We start from the raw sequence: 27,279 nt of genomic DNA on the forward strand, positions 1-27,279 counted from the left end.
AAGAAGCACTGCCATAGCTTCTAGAAAGTTTATGTGAAAAGTCCCAAATAGCTTGGACCAGGTTCCTTGCACTTTTTTCCGATGGGAGTGACCTCCCCACCCTACCTTTGAGGCGTCTGTGTGGATTGTCACTGACGGGGGGGGTGGCTGAAGAGGTACTGACCTCTTTAGACGACTGGCTTGAGACCACGATCTGAGAAGAGAACGTAGCCGAAGTGGGACCGGTCTCTTCAAGTCCCTTCGCTCTCTTGATGCAAAGGTTCTCCAAACTCCCGCTGCATCTTTTAGCTGTGCTCTTAGCACTGGGTCTGTTACTGATGCGAACTGAAGAGAGCCCAAAACCCTCTTTTGTTCGCGTCTTGATATCCTCTCGGAACCTAGAAGTCTCTTGACAGACCCTGCTATTTCCTTCCTTTTCGACATTGGAATGGAAAAACGGTGTGACACTAGATCCCAGTGAATTCCCAACCACTGGAACCTCTGAGCTGGAGAAAGACGAGACTTCTTTCTGTTGATCATGAAACCTAGATATTCCAGGAACTGAATCACCTGTAGGGAAGCCTGCAAGCATTCCGCTCTGGATGCTGCCCACACCAACCAATCATCCAGGTAGGCTACTACCTGGAACCCTTTTAGGCGTAACTGTTTGAGCGCTGCGCTCGCAAGCTTCGTAAAGATCCTTGGAGCTATGTTTAGCCCGAAAGGCATCGCTCTGAAAGCATAAAGTTTTTGTTGTAGCTTGAATCCTAGGTAGGGGGAGAGACGGCGACTTATTGGAACGTGCCAATAGGCGTCTGACAAATCGATGGAGACGGTATATGCCCTCTTGGGCAGTAAGGCCCTTATGTGTTGTAATGTTAACATCTTGAACTTGTGGTTCATTATGAACTTGTTGAGTGGTGACAAGTCCAGAATGACTCTGAGTTTCCCCGAGTCTTTCTTGGGAACACAAAACAGCCTCCCTTGGAACTTGATGGACTTTACCCTCCGGATCACCTTTTTCTCCAACAGTTCTTGAATGTACTCCTCCAAAACGGGGGTGGAGTGTTGGAAAAATTGAGGGCACAGGGGCGGAGTACTGTACCAACTCCAACCCAGTCCATTTTTGAGCAGGCTGTGGGCCCAGGGATCGAAGGTCCAGCGATCCCGGAAATACTGTAGTCTCCCTCCTACCGGCGACACCTCACTTTGACTGCCCTGCAGTCTTGCCTCCCTGGCCGCGACCACCTCTGAATCCTCTTCCCCTAGAGGGGCGTCTCGCCGAACCTCTGGCTGCACCTCTGGGCTTTGCTCGAAACGTGGTCGATTGCCCTTCGAACACTGGATTGAATGCCGGGGATGCTGATGACACGGCTTGGGGTACCCATTGGAAGGTGGTCGGGGTCTGGGCTACCAGTTGTGGTACCGGAGGCAAAGCTGGCTGCTGCTGCTGCTGTCGTTGTGGTCTGAAAGGCTTGGCTGGACGGGAAGAAAACCTCGATTTCTTCGCCTTTCCTTTCGGCTGAGGGCCCTCATCAGGGGAAGACTTCCTCTTAAGGGACAGGCCCCACTTAAGGAGAAGATTTCGGTTCTCAGTGGCTGCCTTGTCCACCACCTCCTTGACCACCTCATTGGGAAAGAGATCTTTACCCCAGATGCTAGATGAGATGAGTCTCTTGGGTTCATGCCTCACTGTGGCCGAGGCGAACACAAACTCCCTGCAGGCCCTCCTCGCTTTGACAAAGCAATAGAGGTCCTTAGTCACCGTGGCCAGATGGATCTTGGCCATTACCATGAACATCTCAGGCATCTTGGGGTCGCTAGCCATTGTCTCCATGTTTGTCTGGAGAGACATCGAGGCTGCCAGACGCTCCTTTGTATCCAATTCCCTCCGTAGGAGGAATTCCGATAACTTGGGAAGGTTTTCGCCGAACTGTTGACCTGCAATATCGGCGTCCAACTTCCCAACCGAGAAGGTGAGGTGTACCTCCTTCCAGTCCTTGTTATCCAGCGGCAAGGCCAACGACAGTGGCTTGCATTCCTCCAGAGATGGACATGGTTTGCCAGCTTCAACCGCCTTCAAAACGGCCGCGAACCCTTTCTGCATAAAGGGGAAGGCCCTAGCCGGGGAGGATACGAAGGAGGGGTGCTTACTCAAAGCAGCAACTTTAGAGTTTGAGAACCCCCTCTCCTTCAATGCAGATGTTAAGGCAGCTTGAGCCTTGGAGTGATCCAGGATGATCACCTCCTTCGGTTCCGTCTCCTCCTTCGAGGCCGGCTCCTTCTTCAGATGGACATAACAGTCCGGGTAGGCCCCTCTGCTGGGCCAGAATTCCACCTCCTCAAGGGGAACTGAGCCCAGTTTCTCCGACATGACGATCTTCCCGACCGTCATCGGCATGTGCTCGGCATATCTCCACGGGTTGGCATCCGAGCACAGAGGAAGGTCCTTTACGTTGAGCTTCTTTGGAGGTCCACGTGATGCTGTGATCTTCTGCATCTGGAGCTCCATTGCAGCGGCCTTCTGATTATTCTCCCTCTGCATCTGTTGTATCATACCAACGATGGAAGAGAGAGCCTGTCCCAGCTCTGCTGGAAGAGCGGACGAAGTAGAGGGGATAGGTTCAGGGGCCTGAACCGGAACGTCTGAAGGTAGGGAACCTCTTCCTCCACGGCAATCGGATCTTGATCCTCCTCCTCACCCTCTGCGAGGAGGTCCTGTTCCGCACGGTCGGACAAGTCAGACATCTTGTCATCCAGCTGGATGTCCTGCATGGCATCCGCAACATCCTCCTCCACTGGGATCTGGACGAGAGGGATCTCCGGCCGAGGCTGGGGAACAACAGCGTCAGTAGAAGCCTTGGGAAAAAGGTATGCCCTCATCTTCTCATTAGGAAGATAAGGTCCAGTGGTGTTCTTCTGGAAACCCCTTACCCATAAACGGAGCTTCTCCCTCGCTGCATCCCTTGACTCCGCCGACCTAGGGGATTCAAAAGCCTCTGATAGCAGGTTAGTACACACTGCACATACCTGCGGATCCCAGTAGCGATGATCATCATTGGAGGCTGCGCAAGCCGCGTGCCTCCTACACGAGACATGTCCGCAAAAGTTCTTGCTGCGGACATTGCAGAAAACACTATCACATTTCGGATGCTCCTCCTGTAAAAGAAGAAAATTTCCATGAATATCAAGTGAATTTCAGTTCACATGTATATATGAGCATTCACAAAGAATAAGGGAAAGACACCTACTTGTGAAACCCACACAATCACCTGTAGAAGCCCACCAGCCATAAAATCACGTAGTTAGTCTTTACTAGAATAACCAGAGATCATATTTCCCGAGGGAAATTAGGTGTAGCTCACACCTAAGGTAAGATTTTACCATTCTGGCTAGAGATGAAAAGAATTCTCTTTTTATCCTTGTAAGGCGACACCAAGTGATTGCACAAGGCAACACAAGTAAGTTAGAAAAAACAGTGTTGTAACCTACTATATCATGGTCTCCCTTGGTAGAATACACCACCCAAGAAAGAACTGATACAGTACATGAGGGTGGTGTGCCGGCCGGCTCTTGCCGGTCAGTAACCCCCCCCCCCTTTTTTTCCAAGGGTAGGTCTCAAGTATACAACTTCAGATCACCCCTATTGGGGAGAACTCCAGTTCCCATACCTGAACCGGCCGGCAGTGGTTGCCGGTCCGTAACGTTGCCTAACGCTTTAAGCAATATAAAATCACACTTGGAAGACTAATTATCATGCAGGAAATACAAGGGCCAACAACTAGGCTACGAAGACTAGTGTTGGTCAGCCTAGGCAAATCTTTCGCCAGGCGCACTACTATCGCATCATAACAGAATTCCTAATTAAGCTAAGCAGCTAATTATTAAAGCGCAGGGGGCTGGGAACGTCGCTCTTGCTAACAAATAAATCCTATCCTAGCGAGCGACAGCGTCCATGACGCCTCCAGCAGGCAATAGCTCTTGTATCAAAGATAACTCTTTTAATTACTTTAATTTTAAACAAGAGCCTACATTTATACATAAAAGAAATAGTACTCAACTTATCCGAAGCAGAAGAAGTTGGAGAAAGCATAATACGAGAGTAAATCCAAGATTTTGGTAGAAACACAGGGAAAAACACCGAGTTGTATAGCTACGCAAAAAGGAATACAGATGGCGCCGCGAGCGGCGCAGGGCACGCTTACGAAACGGGGAGGAGAGATGCCTTACGAACGGCTCCCCCCTTTCTTATCGTTTTCGTTTTCTTGCCATTTGACCCCTACGAAGTGTTAACTCTATTCGGGGTATAGATTGCTATGTGGCGTGTCAAGAATACGTCCGCTGATATTTACGATATCCCTAAGGTCTTTTTAGGGATACTCGCTCCAGGAGTTAGAATTCTGGGTACCTTAAAGTAAATTCTCTGGGAATATCGCCGTAGTTGTAATATACCCTAGGAAGCTGCCTTTAAGGAACTTCCATCAGGACGACATGGCTTGAGCCCAAAAAATTCATTATATAGCATAACAGTGCATGAAGGCAAAAATTATGGTTATGAATAATTATTGGAGTAATTTTGTAAGATATCTTTGTCTTGTATATTAAACTCAGAATACTGAGCTTTCATGTGTGAGTGGGTTGTTATCATACAAGCTAAATGGAATAATGATTGTATCTGCATGCGAACTGTAATTGTCACTCTTGATTTTTTTTACATTATAGGATATTAAGATTTTTCTTTATTTTTGCCATAGAAAAAATGTTTCTTTTTTTAACTTTGCTCTGTTTACTCCTTTAATAATCTGACCCATACTCCTCAAATCTAGAATAACAGGTAGCTTTAGAAGTGCTCTTATAAAAATTCAAACTTTTTCCCTTTAAAGTATGCTTATTGGGCATCATTTTGCACAAAAGTTATTCTTCAGATGGCATCTAGAGCTAATTGTTTTCCCTCTGGGACCGAATGACTTCATGCCAAAAATCTAATGTTAATCAAGGCTCACACATTTTACCCAACATCACATAACAATAAGGACAAGTTTTTGACATTTAATAACAGTTTTTAATCTTAAATTTTCTTATAAAAATGTGGAAAGCATAAGTAATAGAAAAATACCTACAAGCAAAGTATTAACTGTGTCACAATGAGGGCGTTGGGATAATAAAGGCTGACTGAGTCGTATACAGCATGATGTTCCTCCACGTTTCCAAACTTTAAAAACAGTCTTTCCAGCAGTTCTGAAATAACATAAACTTTTACTATAATATATATTTTTCTTAATTATACAAACCTGAGTCCTTTACTAATACGAGCTGACAACACAATTCTGTACTGTAACCTTACTGTGTCCACTAAGTAGTGTACATGTTTGCAAATTTACTGTACACTGTACATATGATTATAAACTGTTGTAGAAACCAAATTAAAACAATATTAGGCCTCCGCTCGTGGCAAGGAGCAGTGAATTTTTAGGTTAGGATTTAGCCCACCCTAGGATAGTATTCATTTACGAAAATTTGCTTATCGCGCCTGTGTCTGTAACCTAACTACCACGAATAACAAGGCTTGACTGTAGTGCCAAAACCGAGAGGAGCTTTTCCTCCCGCAGGTGCAAAACAAACTCTGCTATCACTGGGACAGTGGCATCGAGGGGGGAGATATCCCTTCTTCGACACCAACCACAGAAGACATTCCACTTTGCCTGGTAGACATATGCTGAAGATCTTCGTAGGTGTCCAACCATCTGCTTCGCGACTTGTTGCAAAAATCCTCTCTGAGTGAGGAGGTGCCGGATAGTGTCCAGGCAAGTCGTAGCGAAGCTAGAGTTTTGTGGAAGATGTTGGCGCATGGTTGCCTGAGTAGATTGTGTCGTGGGGGGAGATCTCTTGGAAGCTCCGTCAGGAGCTGGAGAAAGTCTGGGAACCATTCTACAAGATGCTATAGAAGAGCTATGAGGGTCATTGAGAGATTGACTCATGTTCTGGTCTTGCTGAGTACTCTTCTCATCAGACAGAACGGGGGTAAGGTGTAAACGTCGATGTTGTCCCACCGTTGTTGGAATGCATTTTGCCAGAGATCCTTGGGGTCCGGGATTGGGGAGCCTGAAATTTAGGGACGTTGCAAACAGATCCACAGTTGGGGAACCCCACAAAGTAAAGTTAGAACTTTATTGGCTACATTCTGAGTTGCTCTACTCAGACTGTCTGCGAGAAAATTCCTTTTGCCAGGAATAAAGCGAGCTGATAGTGTCACCAAGTTCTCTTCTGCCCATCTCAGGATCTCCACTGCAAGATGGGATAGGGGTTACGAAAAATGTTATTTTCATTAGTAAAATAAATTTTTGAATATACTTACCCGATAATCATGTAGCTGTCAACTCCGTTGCCCGACAGAATTCTACGGAAGGGATACGCCAGCTATCACTATACTAGAAGGGGGTGTACTCACCAGCGCCACCTGTGGCCAGGTACTGCAGTACTTCTTGTTGACACCACCTCAATTTTTCCTCGGTCCACTGGTTCTCTATGGGGAGGAAGGGTGGGTCAATTAAATCATGATTATCGGGTAAGTATATTCAAAAATTTATTTTACTAATGAAAATAACATTTTTCAATATTAAACTTACCCGATAATCATGTAGCTGATTCACACCCAGGGGGGTGGGTGAAAACCAGTGTACATGACTAAAGGATAGCTAAGTATCCCGTATTTCATATAATCAGTTATTCAGAATAACAATGAAATAATAAGTACCTGGTAAGGAAGTCGACTTGAACCGTTACTCTGCCTTTAATAAGTTCGTCTTCCTTACTGAGCGCAGCGTTCCTCTTAGGAGGCTGAATCAACTCTAAGGTGCTAAAGTATACAGGGCTGCAACCCATACAAAAGGACCTCTACACAACCTCTAACCCAGGCGCTTCTCAAGAATGAATTGACCACCCGCCAAATCAAAAAAGGATGCGGAAGGCTTCTTAGCCTACCGTAACAACCCAAAAAACAACAATAAAAGCATTCAAGAGAAAGGTTAAAAAAGGTTATGGGATTAAGGGAATGTAGTGGCTGAGCCCTCACCTACTACTGCACTCGCTGCTACGAATGGTCCCAGGGTGTAGCAGTTCTCGTAAAGAGACTGGACATCTTAAGATAAAATGATGCAAACACTGACTTGCTCCTCCAATAAGTTGCATCCATAATGCTCTGCAGAGAACGGTTCTTATTAAAGGCCATCGAAGTGGCTACGGCTCTCACTTCGTGGGTCCTTACCTTCAGCAAAGCAAGGTCTTCATCCTTCATGTGAGAATGGGCTTCTCTAATCAGAAGCCTTATATAATACGAAACTCCGTTTTTGGACATGGGCATCGAAGGTTTCTTGATTGCACACCATAAGGCTTCTGACTGTCCTCGTATAGGTTTTGACCTATTAAGATAATATTTCAGAGCTCTGACAGGGCAAAGAACTCTTTCTAGCTCGTTACCCACCATGTTGGAAAGGCTAGGAATTTCAAACGATCTAGGCCAAGGACGTGAAGGACGTTCATTCTTAGCTAAAAATCCGAGCTGTAAAGAACATGTTGCAGATTCGGATGTGAACCCAATGTTCTTGCTGAAGGCGTGAACCTCACTAACTCTCTTAGCTGTTGCAAGGCAGACGAGGAAAAGAGTCTTGAGGGTAAGGTCCTTGAAGGAAGCTGACTGGAGAGGTTCGAACCTAGGAGACATAAGGAACCTTAAGACTACGTCTAGATTCCAGCCTGGAGTGGATAAACGACGTTCTTTAGAAGTCTCGAAAGATTTAAGGATGTCTTGAAGGTCCTTGTTGGAAGAAAGGTCCAAACCTCTGTGGCGGAGAACTGAAGCCAACATACTTCTGTACCCTTTAATCGTAGGAGCCGAAAGGGATCTCTCATTCCTTAGATGTAATAGGAAGTCAGCTATTTGGGTTACAGAGGTATTGGTAGAGGAAACTGCATTGGCTCTACACCAGCTTCGGAAGACTTCCCACTTGGATTGGTAGACTCTACGAGTGGATACCCTCCTTGCTCTGGCAATCGCTCTGGCTGCCTCCTTCGAAAAGCCTCTAGCTCTAGCGAATCTTTCGACAGTCTGAAGGCAGTCAGACGAAGAGCGTGGAGGTTTGGGTGTACCTTGTCTACGTGAGGTTGACGTAGAAGGTCCACTCTTAGAGGGAGAGTCCTGGGAACGTCGACCAGCCATTGTAGTACCTCTGTGAACCATTCTCTTGCAGGCCAAAGGGGAGCAACCAGCGTCAGCCGTGTCCCTTCGTGCGAGACGAACTTCTGAATGACTCTGTTGATGATCTTGAACGGTGGAAATGCGTAAAGGTCGAGATGGGACCAATTCAGCAGAAAAGCATCCACATGAACTGCTGCTGGGTCTGGAACTGGGGAACAGTACAAAGGAAGCCTCTTGGTCATGGAGGTGGCAAACAGATCTATCGTAGGTTGACCCCACAAGGTCCAAAGTCTGTTGCACACGCTCTTGTGAAGGGTCCATTCCGTGGGGATGACTTGATCTTTTCTGCTTAGGCGATCTGCTGAGACGTTCATGTTGCCCTGAATGAACCTCGTTACTAGAGTGAGGTTTAGACTTCTTGACCAAATGAGGAGGTCCCTTGCTATCTCGTACAGGTTCCTCGAATGGGTCCCTCCCTGCTTGGAGATGTAAGCCAAGGCTGTGGTGTTGTCGGAGTTCACCTCCACCACCTTGCCTAGCAGGAGGGACTTGAAGTTCATTAGGGCCATATGAACTGCCAGCAGCTCCTTGCAGTTGATGTGGAGCGTTTCCTGTTCCCTGTTCCATGATCCCGAGCATTCCTGTCCGTTCAAGGTCGCGCCCCAGCCCGAGTCTGATGCATCCGAGAAGAGATGAAGATTGGGGGTCTGAATCGCTAACGATAGGCCCTCCTTGAGAAGGAGATTGGTCTTCCACCACAAGAGAGTGGTCTTCATCTCTTTGGTGACAGGAATAGAGACTGCTTCGAGCGTCAAATCCTTGTCCCAATGAGCTGCTAGATGGAATTGGAGAGGGCGGAGGTGGAGTCTCCCTAACTCGACGAACAGGGCTAACGATGACAGGGTCCCTGTTAGACTCATCCACTGTCTCACCGAGCAACTGTTCCTCTTCAGCATGCTCAGGATGCATTCTAGGGCTTGGCTTATCCTTGGGGCCGATGGAAAAGCCCGAAAATCCTGACTCCGAATCTCCATTCCCAGGTAAACTATGGATTGGGAGGGAATGAGCTGGGACTTTTCTAAGTTGACTAATAGACCCAGTTCCTTGATCAAGTCCAAAGTCCAGTTGAGACTCTCCAGACAGCGACGACTCGTGGAGGCTCTCAACAGCCAGTCGTCTAAATAAAGGGAGGCTCTGATGTCCGATAAGTGGAGGAATTTTGCAATATTCCTCATCAGATGCGTAAACACCATAGGAGCTGTGCTTAGGCCAAAACACAGGGCTTGGAATTGGTACACAACCTTTCCAAAAACGAATCTCAGGAAAGGTTGGGAGTCTGGATGAATAGGAACGTGAAAGTAAGCGTCTTTCAGATCCAACGAGACCATCCAGTCCTCCTGCCTGACCGCTGCTAGGACCGACTTCGTCGTCTCCATAGTGAACGTCTGCTTGGTGACATAAGCATTGAGCGCGCTGACGTCCAGCACCGGTCTCCAACCTCCTGTCTTCTTGGCCACCAGAAAGAGACGGTTGTAGAAGCCCGGGGATTGATGGTCCCGGACTATAACCACTGCCTTCTTCTGTAACAGGAGCGACACCTCCTGGTGTAACGCTAGCCTCTTGTCCTTTTCCTTGTAGTTGGGAGAGAGGTTGATGGGAGAAGTGGTCAGAGGGGGTTTGCGGCAGAATGGTATCCTGTAACCCTCCCTTAGCCACCTGACAGACTGGGCGTCTGCACCTCTTCTTTCCCAAGCTTGCCAGAAGGTCTTGAGTCTGGCTCCTACTGCTGTCTGGAGAGGAGGAGAGTCAGTGTTTGCCTTTTGAAGTCTTGGGACCTTTCCTAGACCTGCTCCTGGAAGAGTCTGGACGGGAGCTTCCTCGGCTGGGGGCTCTGCCACGAAAGGGCGGAATAAACCTTGTAGCAGGAGTATCAGCCACTGGGGTGCGGTAAGTCCTGGGAACTGAGGGAGCAACCTTAGCCTTACGAGCTGAAGAGGCCACAAGATCATGAGTGTCCTTCTGAATCAGGGCCGCAGACAAATCCTTGATAAGCTCTTCGGGGAACAAGAACTTAGAAAGCGGAGCAAAAAGGAGTTGAGACCTTTGACAAGGTGTGATGCTGGAAGAAAGAAAAGTGCAAAGTTGCTCCCTTTTCTTAAGAACTCCTGAAACAAACATTGATGCAAGCTCGCCGGACCCATCCCGAATTGCTTTATCCATGCAGGACATTATAAGCATGGCTGAGTCCTTGTCCGCAGGGGAGGTCTTCTTGCTCAAGGCCCCCAGGCACCAGTCGAGAAAATTGAAAATCTCAAAGGCACGAAATACACCCTTTAAGAAGTGGTCTAAGTCGGAAAAGGTCCAGCAGACCTTAGAGCGCCTCATCGCTGATCTACGAGGAGAGTCGACCAAACTTGAGAAATCAGCCTGGGCAGAGGCAGGGACTCCCAAGCCTGGTTCCTCTCCTGTGGCATACCATACGCCCGCCTTAGAAGTGAGCTTAGTAGGTGGGAACATAAAGGAAGTCTTCCCTAGTTGCTGTTTGGACTGCAACCAATCCCCTAATATTCTTGAAGCTCTCTTAGAGGATCTAGCAAAGACGAGCTTAGTATAGGCTGACTTAACCGGTTGCATGCCCAGCGAAAACTCAGATGGAGGAGAGCGGGGGGTAGCAGAAACAAAATGGTCCGGGTATACCTCTCTGAAAAGAGCCAGGACCTTACGAAAGTCAATGGGTAGAGGAGAAGACTTGGGTTCCTCCACGTCCGAAGAGGGATCTAGGTGCGCAGCTTCCTCCTCAGAAACCTCATCACCAGAGTGTAGCGAAGTGAGAGGTAAAGTAACAGCGGTATGCTGAACAGCAGAATCTGAACAAGCGGGTGCATAAACACTTGTGGTTTCATCCTCAAGTCTCTGTTGCTGAGATAAAACCTGAGGTTCAGGCTGCAAAGACTGGTCAAGAAGAGTGGAGGAAGGTAGGCGCATGGGTTGAGGTGGCTGACTCCTAGCATGAGCTTCCTGTCTCAAGAGTTGCACTTGCTGCAAGGGTTGCGGATGCGCAGTAGCAGGTTCCTGAGGAACGAGTTGAGGTTCCTGAGGTGTGAGCTGCGAGAGTTGAGGTAGCGGCTGCGCAGAACGCAGTTCCTGTCTCGCGAGTTGAGGTTCCTGAGGTGCTAGCCTTAAGAGTTGAGGCTCTCGCCTTGAGGAGAGTTGAGGTCGCTGCAGCGAGAGCTGAGGTGGCTGCCTCATGGATGGAAGAGGTTGTCGTACCTCAAGAGGTTGTTGCCTCGATGGTCTAACCGCAAGAGGAAGAGGAGGAAGTAAAGCATAAGACTCCTGCTCCCATTGTTGAGGTTGTCTTAAGGAAGGCTGAGGTTGCTGCACACCGCTGGTAACTGGCAACTCAGAACGCGGTAAGGTAGCCTGAGGAACCTCAACTTCGTACGCCTGGCAGACTGGACTGCGGTGAGGCGGAGCGCTCGCAGGAGGAGGTGCAACCTTCTCAGCCTGAAACTCACGCATTAAGACCGCAAGCTGCGACTGCATGGACTGCAGCAAAGTCATCTTGGGATCAGCAGACGCTAAGGTCTGCTGAGGCAAAGCCTTAACAGAAGATGAGGTCTGTTGAGGTATCGCCTTACCTCTCTTAGGAGGTGTACAGTCACCTGATGACTGCGGAGAGTCAGAGCTAATCCAATGACTGCATCCGGGTTGTTGAACTCTTGAGGTCTGGACTTTACGTTTAAGAGGTCTTGAGACCTGAGTCCAGCGTTTCCTCCCCGACATTTCTTCTGCAGACGAGTAAAAGACGGGCTCAATCGTCTGCGGGTGGGAGTGACGGTCTCTGTAAGACACGCCCGCAACCACCGAGGATACTTCTGTGCGCCGATCAAGGCCTGCCGAACCCTTTTGCCCTTCGACATTGCTTCTCCCCTGGGCTTGGGAGCTTGCAAGAGGTCCCGGACTGGGAGGACGACTGGCACGCACAGAAGTACCCTCACGCACAACACTGACACTGACACTAGCACTCGGCACCGCACTGACACTAGCACTTGGCACAGCACTGGCACTATCACCTCCCACTGCACTTTTGACCTTAAGTTCTTTGACGTCTGCCAAAAGAGACTTATGGTCACTAACCACCGATTCCACTTTGTCACCTAAAGCCTGAATGGCACGCAAAACAACTGACATATCAGGCTGAGCACAAATAGTAGGTTCGGGGGTAGCCACTACAGGGGGAGGAAAAGGTTGAGGATCATGAGGTGAGGAAAAAAGCGAAGAGCGAGAAGAACTCCTCCTAACTCTCTCTCTCTCTAACTTGGTTGAATATTTAAGGAATCGAACAAATTCAAGTTCCGAAAGTCCGGCGCATTCCTCACATCGATCTTCCAACTGACAGGGTCTTTCCCTACAGTCAGAACAAGCGGTGTGAGGATCAACCGAGGCCTTCGGAATACGCCTATTACAAGACCTACATCGTCTATGGGGTGGGGCTTGTGAAAGGTCAGACATCTTGAATCAAAGAGCAAGTCAAGGGGGATTCCAAATCAAGCAAAAGATCGTTAACCATTAATCAAAACCAAATAAAAGCTATCTAAGCTAATAGAAAAGTTTCCAGTATAGCGAAAGCTGAAATCTTAGAGAAATACTTCACCAAAAACCGTGAACAATACTCCAAAATTATAAGCGTATCCAAGAACGTCTTGCCGGAAGCACGACAGAGGAAAAATTGAGGTGGTGTCAACAAGAAGTACTGCAGTACCTGGCCACAGGTGGCGCTGGTGAGTACACCCCCTTCTAGTATAGTGATAGCTGGCGTATCCCTTCCGTAGAATTCTGTCGGGCAACGGAGTTGACAGCTACATGATTATCGGGTAAGTTTAATATTGAAAAAGTACCGACTTGTTAGTTAAATATAAGACACTACTGTAGTGTTGTCACTCGTCACCACCACAGAGTGGCCCGCCAGGAACTGTTGAAGAGCCAGGAAGGCAGCCTTCATTTCTGAGAGGGTTATGTACTGGTACTTTTTGGACTTTGAACATAGGCCTGAGGTCATGTAGTGCAGCACGTGGGCCCCCACCCTTCTTCTGACATGTCTGAGAAGAGCATACAGTCAGGGGGAAGGACGAGAAGGTCTACACCCTTGAGCAGATTCTCATCTGCCACCCACCTTTCGAGGTCCGTCCGTTCCTCTGGTCCTATGGGGATCAGAATGTCCGGGGAATCGAAAGCCTGATTCGAGTTGTACTTTAGCTAAAATTGGAGAGATCGTATCCTGAGGCAGCCATTGGGAGCTAGACGGGCCAGGGATGATAGGTGCCCAAGGAGACATAACCACCTCTGGGCTAGAATTTCTTCTCGTCCGAGGAAGGGTCTTGCAACCTTCCTCAGCCTCACCACCCTGTCATCTGATGGGAAGACTTTGTGAGGGAAGGTGTCTATTATCATTGCTAAGTACAGTATACAAGTCATTGAGAGGGAAGTGGTGATAACTTCTTGAGGTGTACCATGATCCCTAGATCTTGGCAAAGCCTCAGAAGTTTGTCTTGGTGTTGAAGAGGGGTTGCCACCGAGTCTGCTACAATCAGCCAGTCTTTCAAATAGCGTAGGAGACGGATGCTGATTCTGTGAGCCCAAGATGACAGTAGGGCAAACACTCTTGTGAATACCTGAGGTGCTGAGGAAAGACCAAAGCACAGCACCTTGAACTGGTATTTCTTGTCGTTTAGAATGATTTTCAGATATTTCCTTGAAGATGGATGGATTTGGATCTGGAAGTATGCATCCTTTAGGTCCAGTGTACACATGAAGTTCTGTGGTCTTCCCGTTTGTCTGACCATGTCTGCCGTCTCCATGCTGAATGGAGTTTGTTTGATAAACTTGTTCAGAGCTGAGAGGTCGATGACTGGTCTCCAGCCTCAAGACGCCTTTTTCACAAGAAAGAGTCGACTGAAGAAGCCTTGGGAGTAGTTGAGGACCTTTTGGAGAGCGCCCTTCTCCAGCATGGTCTGGACTTTGGGCCAGTTCCTTTGCAGATCCCTTTGCATAGGAGCTCAATGGAACTGGAGCTTTGGCCAGTGAAGGGAGAGATAGCGTGAACATCCCGAATCACGGAGATCGTCAAGGGTTCAGCCCCGAGCTGCACCCACTTCTGCCAGCAGCGATGCAAGCATCCCCCCCTGGTGGACTTAATGCTGTTACTGTTTTTAAAATATCTTATTTTGATTGTTTATTTTTCTCTTGTAATTTATTGATTTCCTTGTTTCCTTTCCTCACTGGGCTATTTTTTCCCTGTCGGAGCCCTTATAGCATCTTGCTTTTCCAACTAGGGTTGTAGCTTAACTTGTAATAATAATAATAATAATAATAATAATAATAATAATAATAATAATAGCTTCTACCCCCCTTGTTACCCCACTAACTGGTTATACCTCACTTAAAAGTTTATGGCTAGTCTTCCAGGCTCGCTGAAAAATAATCTCTATAAATAGCAAAAGGGTTTGTATTAAGTTTTGGAACAACAAAATTTTAAAATCAATGTTTAATTATTATCAACAATTCTTGGAAATATCAGTACTGTATTCTTATGAAAACCTTTTAATTAAGGGGAGATTTACTGTACTATACTTACAATGTCATGAGTGAACTCCAGCTCAACTTTACTTTGCTTAAACTATTTCCAAAGTATTTTCTGTCATAGTCCTTAAACAAAGACCAAATGTCTTTGTTTGCCATTGTTTCTCACTCGAGTCTGTAAAAAACAAATACTGATAGAATATCAACCTCACTATAAAAATAAAATTTGAAAGTAATATGACAAATTCGAAGATAATTTGTATTTTTCCTAACCATACAAACCTTAGCTATTTACATTGGGTTTACCTTTTAGCGCAGCTGAAATGGCGAGCCGTTAGAATTTAACGAGGGTGTATTACCCCCGCGCTAGTTAGCAGGGGGGTAGGGGAGTGGTAACTAGCTACCCCTCACCCCCCTCACACACATATGAATGCTCACTTTCACTTAGAGGTAGGACTTGTCTTGGGGGACAGGGCTGGCGGGCAAATATGTGTAAATAGCTAAGGTTTGTATGGTTAGGAAAAATACAAATTATCTTCGAATTTGTCATTTGTTCCGTAACCGAAATACAAACCACGCTATTTACATTGGGTGACTTACCCATTAGGTAGGGTGGAAAGTCCCCAGCCATACTGGCTTTGGCTTTACCTGGGGACTCAGAATCCGAGTGAGTCGCACTCGAGAAAAGGAGTCCCTGCACCTCACAAGTTCCTTGCTCCACAGGAACCGTGTGGCCTACATAAGCTTGTGTGTGAAGGAAGAAGTGTGACCCGTCCTAGGCAGTCGACCTGGAGTTCCAGAAGGAACTCTGGGTTAGGACGTTCCCAATACCACCTCGTCAGGGTATGGGGGACGTGACAGTATTGACTCAATACTCGGAACACAAGGAAGCATGGTTTACCTGCAGAGGTTCGAGGTCAGCTATGCAGAGACCAGGATGCTGCTTCCCCGTAGAGGGGATGATGAAGAAAGAAATAAGGGCCAGACATACTTCTTTCGTTCATGCAGACTAAAACCTGATAACAATGCCCTCAACCTTCTGCTACCTGTCCAAAAAGGAGCCTGAGGTTAGACCAGCTGTTGTGTAGCCACCACAGAGCGATAGAAAACGTATCGAGACTCCTGTGGGTCACGCCCTGCAGGAAGCAGGCTGCGAAGGTCATTAGACGCTTCCAGACTCCAGCTTGTAGCACCTGCGTCACAGAGTAGTATTACTCGAAGGCGAGGGACGTTGCGATGTATCCAACATTGTGCTGTAGGGCGACGTGACGGGGGAGGGTCTGGAGACAGGTCGAGATGAATGTCCTTGAGTCCGGGCTGAAGAGGTATACTGGTGACTCTCCCCCGTGTCCTTGTGCTCCCAAATCGGCTGCAAGTGAGGACAAACTGCAGCTGTTCCCAAAGCTAACCTCTCGATTCCTTTACTGGCAAGAAAGAGAAGGTCTTGGGACATCAGATACAGAATGGAGACTCGAAATCTTGAAGGAATTGGACCGAAGGGCCGGGACCCCCAGATTCTGAGTCTAGCCAACAACTCAGGAGCGAACCTGAATGTTGCCTTCCCCTCTTCCTTAGAAAGGGCAGAGTCGTACGAGACCAAGAAGATTGCTTACACACTGGCCGTGGCCAGAGTGAGCAGGAGACCCAAGGCGGAATACAATCCGAGGACTGTCGTAAAGGGTCTTGAGAAGATCTCTTAAAGGACTAAAAGTCCGAGCCATGCTCCAAGTTGGAGGTCTTCCTCCGACTAGGGCAGGGACGATCGTAGCTTCGCATGAGCGAGGAAAGATCCAGCGGGCAGGAAAAAGTTATTCCTTTAAGCCTGAAGGTCAGGGAAAGGCTGAGCGACAGGCTTCATTGCCGAGAGCGGAAAGGAGTTTCCTCCCGCCGAAAGGCAATAAGACCGTTATTGCTGGAGAAGAGGCCTCAAGGGAAGAGGTATATCTCCCACGGCACCAACCACCGAAGACTCTTCACTTTGCCTAGAAGACCCCTGCGGATGACTATCGCAGATGACGCGACCTCCGTACCGCGACTGTAGCGGGTTGTCTCTTCTTGAGGAGGAGGCGTAGTGTCTCCAGGCATGAAGCCGAAGCGACGCCCCGGTTCGGGAGAGATGTCGCAGTGTGGTTGTTTGAGTAGTCTGCGCCATGGGAGAAGCTCTCCCGGGAGTTCCGTCAGGGGAAGCAGAGGGTCCAGAAACCGTTCTGCGCATAGTCCCAGTGGAGCTCTCCCATTGAAAGGTTGACAAACAACCTGGTCTTGTTGAGACCCATTGTCCACAGACAAAAGGAGGGAAGACGCAGGCGTCGAAGTTGTCCCACCATCACCGGAATGCATCTTGCCAGAGTCTCGGGGTCTGAGACTGGGGGGAAGAACAGCGGAAGCTTGAGGTTCCAAGCTGTCGCGATCAGGTCCCCCAGACCAGGACTTGCTGGTTACTCAAGGTCAAAGACCCCCAGGTACACTCTTTCTACGAGGCTCTGCTCGGATAGTCGGAGAGAACATTCCTCTGCCTGGAATGGGAGAGCCGATGGTGGTATTGAGATAATCTCAATCATCCCGGTATCTCTACTGCAAGATGTGAAGGTGTGAAAATGCGTCTCCTGCTGGTTAGAACACGCCAGAATCATGAAGTCGACGCTCACGGGGCGACTCGGCAGGAGCTGTAGGATCTGTAGAGGGGCCAGACTACGGCCCCTAAGCCTGCCTGAATGATGGAGAGGTATCCTTCAGGTCTTGACCATAGGCCTGGACCGGAACATGCCCCCCCCCCCCCTTTCCTTTGACGAGTCCGAGAACAGCATCAAGAATGTGGGGAAAGGACGAGAATATCCACTACCATCAAGAGGTTCCATAGGTCAACACCCATTGCAGGTCTAATAGTTCCGCTGGTCCCATAGGGGCCAGGAAGTCCGGTTAAACGTTGCCTGAAACCACCGGAACTTGGACCGCCCCATATGGAACTTATCCTGAGGCGACCGTTCGGACTATAGACGGGTCAATAAGGAAAGGAGAACTAGGAAACGTTCCAAGGTAGGGCTGAAAGCTCTGCTTGACTGAGAACAGGTACTGCGACTCTCCTCAGTCTTGCCACAGTCAACTGAAAGGAAGGCTCGGAGGATGTGGCAACAGAATCTGGCATCCCCAGGTGGTCACCCATCCAAGTACCGACCAGAACCGACGTTGCTTAACCTCGCTGGACGGACGAGAAGCGGGGTTTCCAACGTGGTAAGGCTGTTGATTCAATATCATGGCCAGATACTCCAGATGTTGAGGCAGAAGAAGAGAAGGCTCCAAGCAAAGTACCATGAACCCACACTCATGGTAAGCATCCGGAAGCTTGTCCCGGCGCTGAAGAAGGTCGAACCCGAGCCTACCGGAGTTGACCAGCCCTCCAAAAAGCAGAGGAGGCGGAAGCCTGCACCTGAGCGGCCATGAGGAAAGCAGGGAGAGTTCTCTGGGGAAAAAAACCTGCTATGCCACGGCGGGATAGCCACACTGCATCATAAGCAGGAATACTTGCAGTCTAGGCTGAATTCCACGAGCTCCCTGGAAGATGGATGGAATGGAAACTGAAAGTACCCGTCCTTCCGAACCAGGGTTTAAGGAGCCCTGTCGCCTCGTTACCAGTCTGATCGATTCTGCTGTTCTACGCTGGCCGAAGTTTGTTCGACAAACTTGATCAGGGCTGAGAGGTCGACTACGGAACTCCCCTCTCAGATCCTTTCTTACAAGAAAGGATCGACTGAAGAGGCCGGGGGTGAAGCCGTCGATGATCCTATGGAGGACCTTCGCCTAAGGTATGGATCAATCTGCCCAACCGGGCAACTCTTGCCGACGCTATGGCATAGAGGTTCAGAGACACTGAATTCGCTGACAGAGACGGCAGGCGCGATATCCTTGGCTGATCACAGAGATTGTGCGGGAATGGGCATCGGGAAGCTGTCATTCGGATGAGTAACCTTAAGCATCCTCCCAGCGAGAAACCTGCAATCCTAGAGTTCGTGAACTCTGTCGCTCCTGTTAGGACTATGCCCCCCCGGGGGAGCCTCCCGTGCCATCTGTTCCTGACAGGAGGAAACTGCAATTGGACACCTTGTCCCAGTTGTCGTAGCCGATAACTTAGGCCGACGTGGCTGAAAGAAAAGGGCGCTGGAGCCCTGCAGAGTCTGGAAGAAAGCGCCTTGGAGGAGTGAAAACGGAAGTCGATTTCCTCCGCACAGCCGCTGTCTAAGTCTCTGTCCTTGGGCACAAACAAACTCTTCTCAAGGATGGAAGGGTGTCTGAGGTCGTCGACCTCCACACATGAAACACCCGAAGGAAGCCCTCAGTCAGCGCGTCCAGATGGTACAACATCGAGCTTGTCCGCAAGTTAGATACTTAACGACGAAAGGCCAAGGTGCCTGAGCTCGAGAGGAGGAAAGTACCCATGATCTTCCTGTAGCTTCCTTGAACCAAACCTCGGGCGTAACCGAGGAGGGAAATGACTTGGTAATCCCCCAGAGGAAGGGGTAAGCAGTCACCCCTTGTCCGATGGAGAAATCTCGAACGGAAAGCCCCCCCCCCGCCAAAAATCCTTCCAGGGAATGACGGGGAAGGGCTAACCCAGGTTCTGGAAAGAGGAGTGTTGCTCAGACCTCCCTGAAGTTTCTTCCTATTCTTGCAAGTGCCATGCTCTGCGTTTACGGGGTGAGGCCGTGTTCTGGAAATACGCTCCAGAAGAACTCGCCAGGCTGGCCATGCTGCGAAAACCCCAATGGGAATCGTGGTCGCAATCGCCCTGGAGCTCGCGCGATGGTAATTCAAAGATTTACCCGTGGGCGAACGTGGAAGCGCCCATACGCGGTCACGCAGGAACGCATACGAAGGTGAGCGAAGGAGCGCAGAAGGAGGGCGAGCGTGGTAGGAAGGGCGAGAGCTGGTGGTCGGCGAGCGATAACCCATAGACGAGCAATGGATACTGCAAGAATTAAGCCGACGTTTGTGCGAAGAAGCACTGTAGGTTCGAGCGATGGAACACTGTCGGTTCGCGCGACGGAACACCGTCGGTTCGCGCGACGGAACACCGTCGGTTCGCGCGACGGAACACCGTCGGTTCGCGCGACGGAACACCGTCGGTTCGCGCGACGGAACACCGTCGGTTCGCGCGACGGAACACCGTCGGTTCGCGCGACGGAACACCGTCGGTTCGCGCGACGGAACACCGTCGGTTCGCGCGACGGAACACCGTCGGTTCGCGCGACGGAACACCGTCGGTTCGCGCGACGGAACACCGTCGGTTCGCGCGACGGAACACCGTCGGTTCGCGCGACGGAACACCGTCGGTTCGCGCGACGGAACACCGTCGGTTCGCGCGACGGAACACCGTCGGTTCGCGCGACGGAACACCGTCGGTTCGCGCGACGGAACACCGTCGGTTCGCGCGACGGAACACCGTCGGTTCGCGCGACGGAACACCGTCGGTTCGCGCGACGGAACACCGTCGGTTCGCGCGACGGAACAGCGTCCGTCCGCGCGATGGAATACCGTTGGTTCGCGCGCGGGCGAACATTGGAGAGCATGGGCGCGGACGTGCATGTGCGTAGACGTGCAGGCACGTGGGCGTGTGGGCGCACAGGCGAATGATCGCGCGGGCGCACAGGCGAGCGGTCGCGCAGGCGAGCGGTCGCGCAGGCGAGCGGTCGCGCAGGCGAGCGGTCGCGCAGGCGAGCGGTCGCGTAGGCGAGCGGTCGCGCAGGTGAACGGTCGCGCAGGCAAACGGTCGCACGGGTGCGCAGGCGAACGGTCGCGCGGGCGCGAGGGCGAACGGTCGCACAGGCGCGCCGTGTAACAGGAACCAACAGGAACAGCAGGGATGATCATCATGAAAGCGCTGACGAACAGGAGAGCGCCTGTGCGCTAACACTGAGCAGGAGCAGGAGAGAACACAGCAGAAGGGCGCGCAGGGGAACCCTGACACGCAAGGGAAGAACCCCCGTGGGAGGCAACCCTTTGCCCCGAAGGGATCGTTGTCCGTCGGGAGACTGATGTCCGTCGGAAGACCGTTGTCTGTCCGCCGGGAGACTGATGTCCGTCGGAAGACCGTTGTCCGTCGGGAAGACCGTTGCCCGTCGGAAGACGAGATCAGACTGCTGTCCATCTGCAGCAAGGTGGAAGATCAAGAAAAAGGAGTTGTAGGCTGCAAACGGAGATTCAAAAAGGCGCCTCATAGCACCCTTATAGGGAGATGAGAGGCCCTTACGACGAGGCGGACGGTGGGCCTTACGGCGAGGGAGGCCAACAGCAACAGCAGCAGAAGAATCCTCCGAAGAGGAGTCTCTATGAGTGTACTCTCTCGCGAACGAAAGAGAAACACTTCGTAGAAGAGAGTGGTCAGCCAGTGACCTAAGAGGAGCAATCCTCCGAAGAGGAGCTCCTGCAGTTGCCCAGCCCCTTGAGCGAAACTGCAGGTGTGACCGCTCAGCACCAAGAGCATAGTCGCACGAAAAAAAGGCAAGAGAAGAACCCCCCAAAAGGGGAAAAACTCAAGCCTGGACAGGAAAAACTTCCCTCGGAAGGAAAGTTACCCGCCCAAGGAGGCAAGCCTCCTGAGAGTTCTAAAATGAACTGGAGAGCTGTCCGTCGTCACGGGAGTACTTCCAGTAGAAGGAGACACGCCCCTGACGAAAATACAAGGGGGGAGGCAGCAACAAGACAGCTCACACCGTTGCCATATTACAGAAACGAACTAGATCGGTAACTGTAAAAAAATAAAACAAAAATCATTAGTACACATTCATTCCCCCGGGAAGGCTCCGAAGAGGAATCCCGAGGGAAAGGAAACAAGAATTACACAACAGGCACGTGCCCTCACAACCACTTACACTCACGGAAGGAGAGCTGTAACCAAAACAGAATTATAACAATTATAATTATGTAACTATGTAATTATGTAATTTAAAAATGAATGAACACTAAAGAAAGAACGAAAACCCCGAAAGGAATCGTTCTACAAGCTGAAAAAAAAAAAAACTACAATTAGATTCATAAACTAATTGAGACAAACGTACGGCGTAGCAACCCCCCCACACGGAAAGGAAGCTACAAGGGCGTAGTAACACGTAGTAAAAGGGTGAACGACCTCAAGAGAGAGAGAGAGAGAGAAAGACCAAGTCAAACTCGATCGCCACCCATAAAATACGCCGTGGTGGCCAAACTGCCGAGATATCGTACACTACACACACAAATCTGAAAAGGAAACTTACTGATTTCTATACTCAAATATATATACAAACATGAAAACATGTTTACATATATATTGAGTAAAAGAAAAGTAAGCGATTAAGTAAAGACAAAACAAACAATGGCTGCCAAGAGAGGACCAAGACAGAGACGTCTGTCACAGTCCGAGCCAAAAGTGAAAGTGAGCATTCATATGTGTGAGGGGGGGAGGGGTAGCTAGCTACCACTCCCCTACCCCCCTGCTAACTAGGGCGGGGGTAATACACCCTCGTTAAATTCTAATGGCTCGCCATTTCAGCTGCGCTAAAAGGTAAACCCAATGTAAATAGCGTGGTTTGTATTTCGGTTACGGAACAATTGTATTTTTCCTACGATACAAACCTGTAACTATTTATAGGGATTATCTTTCAGCGAAACTGGAAGACTAGCCATAAAGACTTAAAGTGAGGTGGAACCACCCTACCACTAGTTAGCAGGGGTAGCCGGCCATCCCGCTCACACACAAACCTGTGTTGTTTCATCGCTCTTTATTGCAAGCAGGACTTCTTGGGGGGACAGGTGATGGCTGGCCAATTTGTATAAATAGCTACAGGTCTGTATAGTTAGGGAAAATACAAATTACTTCCAGATTTGTCATTTGTTCCAACACTAAATACAAACCCTCACTATTTATAGGGATTGACTTACTCCTTAGGAGGGTGGAAGTCTGAACCCACTGGCTGGTCTTTCACCGGGGTTTTCCCGTATGTGCTCCACACACAACAGGGAGAAACCTTGACACCTCGCTAAACAATTCGTGCAAAGCACGGTTAGCGGCCTGAGCAATCTGTGTGAATGTGTGATACTGTACCAGTAGTGTGAATAGTCTAGGTCAGAAATCTTAGAAAAGAGGAATCTTAGAATCAACCATAGACATTACCCAATCCAACCTCGCAAGGGGGTATGGGGACGTAAAAAATATCTCTCTCTATACCAGATTATACAAAATGGTTCTATCTGCATACGGTCGAGGCCAGCTTTGCAGGGTACCGTAGGTGCTGTTACCCCAGCAGGGGAAGATGAAAGAAAGAAAGAGCAGTCATTCTTTGTCCCAAACTTAACCATGGTTAGACTCTGCCCACCCCCATCTGATACTTGATGCTTGAGGTGTTATAAACAAATTATTGTATAGCCACCAAAGGGACAATGGAGAATGTCTCCATTTTATTGTGGGTCACATCTTGCAGTAAGTGGGTGGTGAAGGTCACTTGACACTTTCACACACCCGCTGAAAAGGCTTGCGTCACAGAATAGTTTTCATAATAGCTAGGGGGTATTCCTACCCCTACAGTTATGAGCTCTAGGACTCCTCTATGAGGAGAAGGATCTGGATTCAATACTAAGTCCGTGACCTTGCGAATCCAAGCTGAGAATGTGTTCTTGGTGATCTTTCTCTTGACATTCCCGGGGCTGATGAATAGTGATGACACTTGGGGGTGAGTTCCTGTAGTTTCCTTGAGGTAGTACCTCAAGTTCTTCCTTGGCATAGTAGCCATTGATCTGGATCATGGGCCAAACTACAAAGGACTCCCAATCTGAAGAGCTCGAATCTGGGGTCCAAGCTGCCAGGAAAGAAGCATAGTATTACCTGGCCCATCGCTGTGAATGAAAGACGTTGAAGGCGGCACCTGAGGTATGCCAAGTCTCTTGGCAGAGGCCAACATGAGCGGGAGACCTGTCCTCGAGGTAAGGTGAAGATCTGCTGCTAGGAGTCCTGGGTCCTAGGGGGCACCCTCAAACTGAAGGAAGCAATTCATGCTCCATGGAGGTGGTTTCCCTTCCGACAGAGGGCAGGTAGGCTGGAAATTCCATATCAAGAAAGGCGATGCTGACGTAGAGGAAAGGTTAATTCTTTTCAATCTGAAGGCGAAGTTCAAGGATGAGCTGTGGCCTTTCATTACCAAGACCGAGAGCAGCTTTCTCTCGAAGGTAAACAAGGAACTCTGCTATCACTGGAATAGTGGCCTTAAGGGGAGAGATAACCCTTCTATGACCTTAACCATAGAAAACAGTCCACTTGGCCTGGAATACTGAAGCCGAATGTTTAAACGGGTATCCTGGCATCCTCTTGGCAACTTGTTGCGGAAAGGGGACTCTCAGAGAGGAGCTGGTTAGCCTCCATGCGTGAAGTCGCAGCAAAGCTACAGCTTTGTAAAAGATGTTCACATGTGGCTCTAAGAGTAGATCGTGTTGTGGAGGGAGTTTCTCTCGGGATCTCCGTCAGGAGTTGCAGACGGGTCAGCTGGATGTGACGAGTCTGCTGGGCATGACGAGTCTGATGGGCGACCCAAGTCTTCTAGAGAGACGAGACTGCCGATGATGCAGCCTGCTTCAAAGACAGAGGGCAGGGAATGGACGAATCCACTCCTCCACGGAGAAGTCTCTCGATGGGGAGAACCAGCGGTGAAGGAAGTCTTTCCCGAGTACGGGAAAAAGACATCAACATCTGTTGCCACTGTTGGCTATTTTTCCCTTAAGCAGGAAGACTGCATCTCAAAGAGATTCAAATGACAGTATCATTCAAGTTCTGACTAGAGCCCTGAGGAAAAGTGGTACAGAATGTGGGCCACCCCCTCTTTTCTTTCATGCATCTGAAGGGAGTGTCAAATTTGGGGAAGAGAAACAAGGAGGTCAACTCCTCGGGTGAGATTCTCGTCTGTCAACCTTATTTTCAGGCCTGTCTCCTGCCTGGGTCTCATAGGAAACTAGAGAAAAGGAAGATCCCTCGTGCTGAAGCACCTGGGATCTGGATGCTCCTGAAGAGGTCAGATTCGACGGAGACTGATGCAGGCTTGACGAACCAGAGTGAAACGGTGACTTATGAGACGTAACCACTGCTGGTAAAAAGTGAGTCCTAAGAAAAGAAGCGCTATCAGCATCCTCTGCCTTGGACCTTATCATTCTGCAGAAAACTTCTGCAGGCTGATGACAATGAACATGTCCAAGAATACCCACCTCTGATAAGGAAGTCGAGACAACTCTCGAGATTTAATCCAATCCTCAGATCATGGTAAACTCGAGGGGTTGTCTCGGCAAACCACAGAGACTGTTATGATCAGCCAGTTGTCCTGAAGTCTTTGAAGAACGAGGCAGATCCTGTAGGGCCAGGTAGACACTACGGTAAAATGCTCGTGAAGATCTAAAGTGCTATCGAAACCAAAGCACCTTACCTTGATATGGAAAGCCTATATGAATGAAGAAAACTTCCTTGATGATGGATGTCCAGGAAAACAAGGAGTACGAGTCCTAGTGGTTGAACGTGCACAGGAAGTCCTATACAAACTGCTTGTTTGACTGTAAGCCTCTCCTCGCCAGACAGAGTTTGATGATCAATTTTGTTCCCAGAGGAAGGAACAAAACTGGAGACTTCTATAGGAAGAACTGACTGTAAAAGCTTGGAGATATCTTGACGAACGTCATCCTGTCCGAGAGGATGTTTGGATCGCGTAGATTAAAGAGAGAACCGCCCTCACACATCAACAGGCCAGTGCAAGAGGCAGAAGTGTATGCTCTTATAGCTGGGCTGCGGATTATCTGTCCTTGGTTAAAGAGAGATGAGTACTCCGAGCTTGTAGGAGGGGATTATCCACTACTGGAAAAACCTCACTCAAGAACGAGAAAGGGAGTTATTTCTAGAAAAGAACAACGGCCGATGGGAGAACACCGGCTAAGGAAGAACGTCATTATTCGAGGGTGACAAACAAGACCAAGTCAAGCTAAGGGTTGGTCGTATATGCTTCTTTGGTGAAGGACTCCACGGATCAGGCTGAAGATCCCCGTACAAAGATCCGAGGGAGCATAGGCTGATAGAAACAGAGAACAAGAAATGTCGACAACCTCTGGTGTTCTCAGGAGGTCACCCATTCAAGGCCTGACTGGAACCCCGTTGCATAATCCCACTAGCCAGAAGAATCCTAGCAATCAAGTTGCTGTAGCCAGAGCGTAAGCCAGCAATGAATTCAATCCCTTAGAACTGAGGGATGAAAGAGGGAATAACCCAAAGGGCTTATATCTCCCAAAGCAGGTGTAATGAGCAGAGGAGCCAATCCAAGGAATCGGCCATAAGAAACACGTCGGAGATCCGACAAACTCTAAAACTTGTGGAGAGAAGAGAAGCAAGTAACCCTAAAGGATTATGCTCACAAGCTTCACTCCGATCCAAAGGAAGGTGGCGAAGGCAAGTGGTCGGAAGTCTTTGTTGCAGTAACCGCTGTGTAGACCTGTGTTCTACCTGCGAGGACGTGGTGAATACGTGCGGGCACCTGCGCAACTAGTGCAGGTCTTATCCATGAAGACTTAGGCTTGTAAGGTAACCAAAAAGTGATGCAAGGGGAAAAGGTAGCGGGTGGAAGCGGCAACCTCGTCCTAGAGGTACATGGCACGTAGGCTACTTCGTAGTAGAAAAGATGTACTGTACTAGTGGAGGTTGTGGAGCAATGAAAAACATTCATGAAGGATGAACGTCTGCAAACGTGCTAAGGACTGCAGAGTCGATGAAGAAGCTTGCTAATCTTCAATGAAGATGAAAACATCGCGAGACGAAAAACCCTCTCTGTGAGTAAACTAGCTCCAGTAGGCGAGTGGGGCATTAAGAGCTAATGTTAACACTTGTGCTTTACCCTGTCCGTTGGTGGAGAGTGCTGGGTTAGGTTCTAAGAAGGGAATGTGTGCTATACTCCTTCATGGTGGTCTCAGCCAGAACAGATCATCACGGAAAACAACTTTACCTCAGAAGGAAAAGTAGCAAGAGAAAAACTGCCAGGTGCTGGAAGCAGTTGCTGGTACAAACAGCAACCGGAAGAGAGCTGACTAGTGCCAATTCTGAGCAGACGATTAACGATCACAAGCTGCGGACATCGAGCAAGAGCTGGCAAACAGGGATCTGGTAAGATGTAAAAGCTACCACACATTAAAGGTCCTTATCATGTACAGTATTGTTATGCATTAGACATTTTTTGAGAATAAGTCACTATACATTTGTGTTCTTTTATTTTTGCAGTATGAATATTGATGTGAAGCAGTTGTGACGATAGTCATAAGAAGCCTTGTGATATTAAATTAAGAAAACAGCTTTGCGCCATTAATTCACCCTACAAAAGAGGTCTTACCTGACAAATAAGTTCTGGCGGCCCATAACCTTTTACACATTGTATCCCCTCAACGAGCTCAGCTCAAATTGAAAGTTGACATCGAGTGTTGCCTGAGAACAATGAAGCCGAAGTTTGTTCTCTGGGTTCCCCCTCCCCAAAGAACAACGTCAC

General features: G+C 49.0%; 1 protein-coding gene and 1 pseudogene across 1 annotated transcript in view; both read right to left on the minus strand.

Annotated features, from left to right (window-relative positions):
* The window catches only part of LOC137650216 (DNA-dependent metalloprotease SPRTN-like), a 108,149-nt gene that overhangs the window by 60,894 nt on the left and 19,976 nt on the right, over window positions 1-27,279 (minus strand). The window contains exons 2-3 of the mRNA XM_068383444.1: window positions 14,811-14,930; window positions 5,100-5,217 (exon numbers count right to left, since the gene is read on the minus strand). Of these exons, the coding sequence (XP_068239545.1) occupies window positions 5,100-5,217; window positions 14,811-14,914 (222 nt within the window). The 5' untranslated portion in view covers window positions 14,915-14,930. The remainder of the gene's footprint in view (window positions 1-5,099; window positions 5,218-14,810; window positions 14,931-27,279) is intronic.
* Window positions 17,882-18,000, minus strand: LOC137650321 (5S ribosomal RNA; annotated as a pseudogene).

This window comes from Palaemon carinicauda, chromosome 11 (assembly GCF_036898095.1).
Source record: "Palaemon carinicauda isolate YSFRI2023 chromosome 11, ASM3689809v2, whole genome shotgun sequence".
NCBI lineage: Eukaryota > Metazoa > Arthropoda > Malacostraca > Decapoda > Palaemonidae > Palaemon > Palaemon carinicauda.